At 40.1% G+C, this 8,116-nt stretch overlaps 2 protein-coding genes across 2 annotated transcripts in view; both read left to right on the plus strand.

The window, feature by feature from the left end:
- The first annotated feature begins 988 nt into the window (after window positions 1-988).
- Window positions 989-3,599, plus strand: ttll10 (tubulin tyrosine ligase-like family, member 10). Its single transcript, XM_014010372.1, has 3 exons — window positions 989-1,192; window positions 2,319-2,435; window positions 3,199-3,599. The coding sequence occupies exons 1-3, from the start codon at window positions 1,085-1,087 to the stop codon at window positions 3,274-3,276; spliced, it is 303 nt and encodes a 100-aa protein (XP_013865826.1). The 5' UTR covers window positions 989-1,084; the 3' UTR covers window positions 3,277-3,599.
- A 2,109-nt stretch (window positions 3,600-5,708) lies between these two features.
- LOC106518928 (uncharacterized) overlaps window positions 5,709-8,116 on the plus strand; it is a gene marked incomplete in the record, with an annotated part of 8,285 nt that continues 5,877 nt past the window's right edge. Inside the window, 1 exon segment of the mRNA XM_014010371.1 lies at window positions 5,709-6,394. Coding sequence (XP_013865825.1) covers window positions 6,300-6,394 — 95 coding nt within the window.

Raw genomic sequence — 8,116 nt, forward strand, 5'->3', positions numbered from 1 at the left:
CATGTCATTAGCACCTCTAGTAATATATTTACTGAGAAAAATGTTGACGTTTTCAATACTTATTTTACCCGCTGTGAGCGGAAGGGTAAAACAGCCATACACATCCCAACTACACCAGTATTCTAACACATTAACGACACAGCACCGGTTTGACTGGATTTACTGTATGCTTTAACATATATCTGCAGGCCTCCCTTAAGAAAAAAAAAAGGATTAATCAAACCTGACAAGTCATGAATTCAGCTTTGAAAAGAAGTTTGCTATAGATAATGCTGAGTTGCCTTGGTGAGTGTTTGATCAAGAGGTTGAGAGAAGGTTGGAAAATAATGCACTTCACCTCCCTTAAGGCTCTGATAAAATCGCAGGGGACGCATGCTGTTGCCACAGAGACGGGTCAGCAGAGGGCAGTGCCCAAGACTCAAACAAGAAGAATCAACAAGGAGCAAATGAAGTGAAGTCATGTTCAAACTTAAAAAAATAAAAAAATAACTTTTTTTTAAAGGGCGCGTGGGGAGCTATTGATGGAACCAAACATTAAAATCTATACTGGACGGTTTTTGAACAAACAGATTGTGATGAGCGGCATACAGGTTTAACAAACACAGTTATCACTGAGTAAACAATTACAGACAGCCGGGTGAGATCTCTGAGGGATGGATGATGAGTTCTTACAGGCAGCAAAGAAAAAAAAAACTGAAATATGTAGAGAAACAGGAATATTTAACACTCATTCATCAATCTAGCTTTACAGTCAGGGATTAACAAAAATTAACCAGTTGTGTATTTGAGATTAACCTCACGCAAAACAGCGTTTCCCATTTTATATTTCTTTTAACTTCTTTTAACTTGAGATCTGTAAGTTGAACCTGGACAAGTTAGGAAGGATTTGAGGTGCACCTAAATTTGAGGTATAATACTTACTTTTGCTGGAATAATAACCTTGTAATATTTACCATCATTTTCACAAAGATGAAAAAGAAAAGCGGTATTTAGTGTCTGAGCTGTCGTTCTGTGGTTTTCACATGTCCCTGCTCCCCCTGCTGTCCTCCTGCAGTGCGTGCAGAAGCAAACCCCTCTGAGCCTGATGAAGGAGGACACAGTGTGGTCCATGGAGAGCTTCAACGAATACGTCAACGACAGGATCCAGGTTACCAGGGGTCTGCCCAGGGACTGGGTGCTCGGAGCCCTTGCGGTGAGGGCCGGGGCGTGCTGCAGCTCTCGGGGACCAATTACTGGTGCAGAAATGCTTGCTGGCACCTGCAGTTAATTGAAGTTTTACATGAGCTCATTCCTGTCTAAAGAAGCACCATCTTTCTTTATAATGGCAGACAACAAACAGTGAGCGCACTAAAGCCAGTCACACTGGAGAAAATAGAACAAATTATGAAGGGCGAGTAACAAAGACTTGATTCTTTGTCTCTTTAATACCCACACAACACAAGTTTATCCCTTGAGTGATTGATTTAGAGATTAATAAACAAAACACATTAGTGTTTAGACCCCGTTCTCATTTTGTGTAACTAGTTAAAATGATTCTTTAACAGGTTGATGTGTGTTGCTCTGACTTCTGGTCAGAGCCGGCTCTTGGCATAGGCGAACTAGGCGGTCGCCTAGAGCGCCATCTGCTGGAGGGGTGCCAAACTGCAGAAGAAAAAAGTAATTATTTGTAATCCCTGGTTGTAACTCTGCTCAGCGCCCCTTTCAGTTAGCTTTGTCTTAAAAAACAATAATGAAGCATTACAGGAAAAATAAACTACTCAACCCATAAAACATCCCCCCCCCCCACAATGCAACAATCGCCCTCACCCTCTCTCTCATTTGATTGATGTTGCACTGACTCGTCCTGCTCCGACACTCTGATGGGATGGGCCAGTRGTGCCTCTCAGGTTGACTTCAAAGCAGCCTGTTGATCCTGCTGACATCCATTCTGACACAGTGAGGACTGAGTTTGTCAGCAGAGGACCTTATGAGGTAAAATCGGACTTATATTTTCCAAAAAGAGAGGACCTTCTAAATCTTTGCACAAATTGTGAACAGGGTCTTTTGTTTACCCTTTTCATTTGATTTAATTATATTTACTTTATTTATTCATTTAGTTTGTTGTGTGGTGTATGTTTGCGTTTAAAGCAAATAAATCTAAGTTTACCATAGTACCTGACACTGTCAAACTTGTTTTTAATGGTTCAAATTGGGGTGGGTGGGACATAGTTCAGGGGGGTTTGCGCTTCAACTCGCCTTGGGCACCAAAATGGCTAGATCCAGCACTGCTTCTGGTGGACGACAAACTGACTGACACGTTTTTCCTTCTCGTGCATCAGAACCGGATGCAGCAGATCATGACCCATTGCTTCCATGCAGTCAAGTCCAAGCTGGACCGTCATCTGGCACTTTTCGATCTGATTGGCTGTGACTTCTTGGTCGACCAGGATTTCAAGGTCGGTTTCTAATCAGCGTTCTCGTCGGCTGGTGTTTTCTTTTTATTTTAACTCTACTTCAGCTTACTTTCTGCAATTTTAGCCACTCCTTTATCAACATGTTCAGCTCACTTAGAAAATAGGGCTATGAATGTTTTTGTAACTTTTATACTTTTTAAATCACTGAACATTATTAATAAATATTGTGAAATTTCTTCAGCTTCTTCAATAACACAGATTTCTTTAAATTTAGCGTCTAATTATTGCTGTTTTTGTCTTCTTATGCCTCTTTTAGTTTTCAGCTACAAGCTTTTACTGTTTGTTTTTAGATTGCCTTTAGCCACATTTAGCTTTTAGCAGCTTTTTGCAACTCTGCTATCCCTGTGGTACTCATTTCTTATGATGATCATTATGTTACCTTAGCATTTAGCAACTTTTAGCAAAACTTGAATTGAGTTTTAGCTAGAATTTAGTTTTTTTAGCTTTCAGATAGTATTTATCTAGCTAGCCTTTGGCTACTTTTAGACAATGACTTATAGTGTTAAGTCCTTGCCTTTACATTTTAACTGGTGTGCTTTGAACTTTAACATCTCAATTTCATCTTTTTCTGCAGATTTCAGCATTTAGCCTGCACAACGTTTTTATTTTACATAACATTTTTATTAATGTTTTTCTGCTAATGTTTCATGTGCTCATCAATCAGGTTTCATGTGTTCATTAGTCATGTTTCATGTGTTCATTAGTCATGTTTCATGTGTTCATTAGTCATGTTTCATGTGTTCAGGTGTGGCTCCTGGAGATGAACTGCAGACAAACTCTGAAGGAGGTGATACCCAGCACAGTCGTGGAGACTTTGGCTTAGTTCTGACCTCAAATCATGATCATTTTGACACAATCTGCAGACGTTTAACCAAAATCAGCCGTCGTTTGCATCAACCCAGTATCTTTAAACCAAATCCACTTTCATATTCTTCTACTGTTTGCATCACAGAGCGTTTTTTTTACTTCCCGTTACTGACGTGTGACTTTTCACATCTGCTGTTTCATGCTTCTTATCAGCAGTGAAAAGTTGTACGTTTAATACACAGCGTAAGTTTCCTTTTTGTGCTTCTGCCATGTTTCAAATAGTTATTTAACTTTTTCATTTGTTTCTTTGAAAAGTACTTTAAAGGCACAACGTGTAGGATTTTGTCAATTCTTTTAGCCGAAATTGAGATAATCACTAATGACAATAATAAAAACATGTCTAATCATTGCAAAGACCTTGTTTTTTAATTTTTACCTTATAAAAAGCTGTTTATATCTCCATGGTCGCGTGTTGCCACACAGGCAGCCGCCATCTTGCACCGCCATCTTGTCTACGAAGGCTCATGAAGGACAAACTGCGGTGGCGGCGTCAAAAACGTTTTTAGTTGTAATACTATAAATGTAATATTTGTTGTCTGTCATTGTAGCTGGKATAATTTTACTTATTAAAGCTCATAATCTTACCAATTGAAACATCACTAGCCCTGAAGCTGCTGGTAGACATCGCGGTTGGAATTATCAAAGTTTTTGACACCTGAGAGACACCGTAGCAACTCCTTTGCCTTTGGAAGGGGGTGGGGGTGGGGGGAGGACCAGGGAGGATGATTCAACCACTCAACCACTAGATGTCGCTGAAAACAACAAATCCTACACACTGTGCCTTTATGAATGTAGTTTTTAAAACAGTTTTCTGTTCAAATAAAGTCAAACAAGGCATTTATCTAAGCTTGTTTCAAAGCATCTAAATATTTCTTTCACCCCCGCTCCTTTCTAGATCCATCTCTGGAGATCTTCAACAAGTGTCGCCTCAGGCAGAAAGTCCTTCCTCTAACCACTCAGCAAAACTTTGTGCTGCTGTACGACAGGTTTTCGGCTGTGTCGGCTGCCAGCTGGAGGCGCTGTCAGAGCCACAACAAGGCAGAACCCAGAGCTGCAAGTTTAGAAGGCAGGATCGCTGCTTTGGCTTCACCTGATGATCCTGGAGGAAGTGCTCGTCCAAAACGCAGTCCGGTCACCTCTGCAACTAAACAGAGTGCCAGCCGGTAAATCTGTGAACTTTCACATACGCAGCGGCACAAGAGCTGAGGTCAAAATCATACCGAATGCTTTAAGAGCTGCACAGTGTTTGAAGATTCAGCAGAAAGCCACTCCGACTGACTGCAGCTCCGTTTGCAGCTTGCCCTCCAAAGGTGATGTGCAAAGAGAAACGCAAAAAGAAACACAAAAAGAAGAAAGGAGAAACTGTGATGAATGGAAACCAATGTGAAAAAAAACACATATTAGATTAAAGATTGCTGTGTTGCATTACTTCTTCTTCTTGTGAGGATTGTGTTTTCTGTTGTCTTGTGTCTATCTCCCTCTGGTGTTTTCTTCATTATCATTACTCCTCAGTTTACCTGTCACTTCCCTCCTCGGTCAATTATACACACCTGTGAGTGGCTCCCAATTAGTGTTTTTACCAGCTGTAGTTCATTTTCTCATCCCCTCTGTTTGTATTTATGCCTGGTTCAGTTCTCACTTCCTCACTGATTCATTGTTTGGTCTTACCTACCGTTATGTTCTCCCTGTTGTTTCTAGTTTTTCTCTTGGTTGTTTTTTTGCTGCCTCGACAGCTTTTGTTTTATTTTTGTTAAAATAAACATTTTTCACTTTTTGCAAAACTCTTAACCTCTGTCTGGATTTAGGTTCTTCCTCCTCGCAAACGTAACAGTTCTTTGATCCAACGCACAAATCAAAGACAACAAAGGCATTGTGCAAAAGTCTTAAACCAAGAGGCTGAGACGCAATGCCGTTTGAGTCAAACCCTGAAAATACGGTTATTTGAAATGTTACGCAATAATGAGAGAGGTAACACTCAGGACGTGTTGAGAGTGACTCTCAGCTACTACCACGTCACATTTTAGCTCAGTATCTATAAAGATGGCTGAGGCTAGGGCCATTTTTGTGTTTGCTAAGATCACTTAGTTGGGGCGGCTCCAAAAGTTGATCAGGTGTAAAGTTTCAATAAGTGAATCTTGAGATATTTTGCTAACAGAGTTGACTTCAAAAAGTTAATACTAAAGGTTCAACTAAAGAGACCGTTATTGTTTGTTGCATTTAAGTTATTTGTCAGGATAATTACTGTGAAATTGACATTTTTGTTGCACAAACACGTTCGTCAGTTGACCTTACACCACAGACACGCCCTCCCACCAGCTCCTGCGGGAGGATCAACAACAGTCTCCTCTCCACAGCTGTTGCAGCTTGTTTTGACTGCAGCCACCAACATCTCACTGTCACAACTCGTAATTATCTCACCTGACTCTCCACGCGTCCAGGCCGCCGCTTTCCCAACAGGAAGCTTGCCTCATCCAGTAAAGGAGGGCCTGTGCGGTGAACCCCGGGGTTACCGGCGTGAGGGGATGTGTAACATGGTTATTTTGCTCTTTCATTTTGGTCGACTCGTTTCTCGGCAACATCACAAAACAGCTGTCGATCATGACGTGTCGATTGTGGCTCCCAGCATGTGAGCGCAAGAGCACAAAGTGAGGAAGCGGCTCAGTCCTCCGCAGACAGCCGACCCACGCAGGAAGGAACAGCCGCGGCTCTGCTGCTTTTATTTTCATTATCCCCTGCAACCTGCAACTTTTCTTTTGTTCTCGGCACTCTGAGGAAATATAAACTACATGGTGGCAGAAAGGAGGGAACTGGTTCCTCTCTCTCCTCTTCACAATATCCTCTTTTAAACCCAACCAACCCCTCCTCCACGTTTTCCCGTTATCTCTTTGGTTTTAATGTGGYGTGCGCACACACTGTTTGGATGATCGCCTCGGCAGATGGTGCTCAGTGTCTGAGTCTGGGACAGACTGTTGGCTGGTCATGGGATGCTGCAGCGTGACCCAGAGGCACAGCGGAGTGGACGACGTGGGCCCCGATGAAATCGAACTACTGGAACTGTCCGGAGACAGTTTAGGGTAAGACATGAACCAGCCAAGACTTGTTCATTCATAATAATAATAATAATAATAATAATAATAATAATAATAATAATAATAATAATAATAATAAAACACAGAGGACATAGATGCACACATCTGTTTTCATTTCTGAGTTTGAAGCTTGGAAAGGTCAAAGGTATCTGAAACAGTCAGATTGCACATTTTAAGTAACTTTAAATGTGTTTTTTTGTGTGTGTTAACTTTTAAAAGAGGAAGCAGTACAATTCCAAAAGTGCACCTCTGGTTTTCTGCAGCATTTTATGTGTCATGTGAGGTTAAAAAAAGTGGAAAAAAACAAAGTCCTTTTTTTCCCCTATCAGTCGCATCATTTTCAGGATGCAGCTAAATAATAAGTGACTGGATGTTTCCAGACAGGAAAAAATAAAAAATAAAAAATAAAAAAACTTTATGAGTCTGTGGAAAAACAGCAACATGTAATATTTTTTTGTGAAGAACAAGACGACAGTTAGGACTAAACAACTCAACACAAACTCAAAGAAGTTAGCGATGCGACACTGATGCGATTAGTAGATTAATACGAGACAAGAGTGGAGGGGTTTAATACAAAGACATGGATGGAGGGGGATTAGCAGGAGGCTAATCACAAACTGAACCCCACTGGTCCTCCTGTTTCATTGTTCCTGCTTATTGTCTTTTGACATGTAAATGGGTTTGATGATGTGAATAAGCATTTAAATCTGTAATAAATGTCCAAACAGGTCAGAAATATTTKACCTCAAACAGCTGGTTGGTTAAGATTGAGTTTATTTTTATTTTCTTCACAGTCAGTGTAGAAAAGACACATTTCCACAGACAGATCATACAACTAGTGCGTTCATCAACGTTACGCTTTAGCTCAACATTTCCATGATTAAACTTTTTTTAGACTTTTAATTGTGTTACTCTAATCCCCATTTATTATAAACACTTCAAAACAAAGAATCTTTGAATTTCAAAGTAAAAAAAAGATTTAAAATCATGCCTACATGATTACTCTCGACGACGATTTTTAATGACACTTGGTTCTAGAGCACGTGTCAAATGCCTGTTTATAACAATGGTAAACTTTACATTTATGATTAAATGCAACAACTAAACACCTTTAAAAGGTAAAAGATAATACTTGTCCTGCCCCAGAGCTGTTGGCTTTGAGTTGGATTGCACAGTATTGATGTCTCAAAATAAGCTTTAAAGCCAGCTTCGACCATAAACTACATGGTACTACTACTACTACTCCCATAAAGCATGCTGATGTTTCACGGGAATTCCCTGTAGGAAAAACTCACAACGCAGTGAGTAAAACTTACTTAAATAAATCTGTATTTATTTCASATTTAGTCAAACACTTAGTACTTTTCAGTGTTTATAAGAAGACGTGTTGAAATGCTGTTTCTCTGCAGGAAACACCAGGTAGARCTCAGTTAGTGTTTGTTAGCAGTGCTGAGAGTCAAAGTTAATTACCACTGACCCTCTGAGGGCCACCATAATGCTCTAGAGAGTTAATTTTGAATTTGAAGACACTGAAAAGTTTCAGACCTTTTGTCAAATGAAATGTTTATTTTTTTAACAGCTTCGATTGGATGTGATTTTAAAATATTTGTAAAAAGGGTCGAGAACAAAGCCAATCATGTTCTGATATTAAGTACTTTTGTCTGAAACTGGTCATTTAGAATCACTGATCTGGGGTCAAATGAGAAC

This window comes from Austrofundulus limnaeus, unplaced genomic scaffold (assembly GCF_001266775.1).
Source record: "Austrofundulus limnaeus strain Quisiro unplaced genomic scaffold, Austrofundulus_limnaeus-1.0 Scaffold68, whole genome shotgun sequence".
Taxonomy (NCBI): domain Eukaryota; kingdom Metazoa; phylum Chordata; class Actinopteri; order Cyprinodontiformes; family Rivulidae; genus Austrofundulus; species Austrofundulus limnaeus.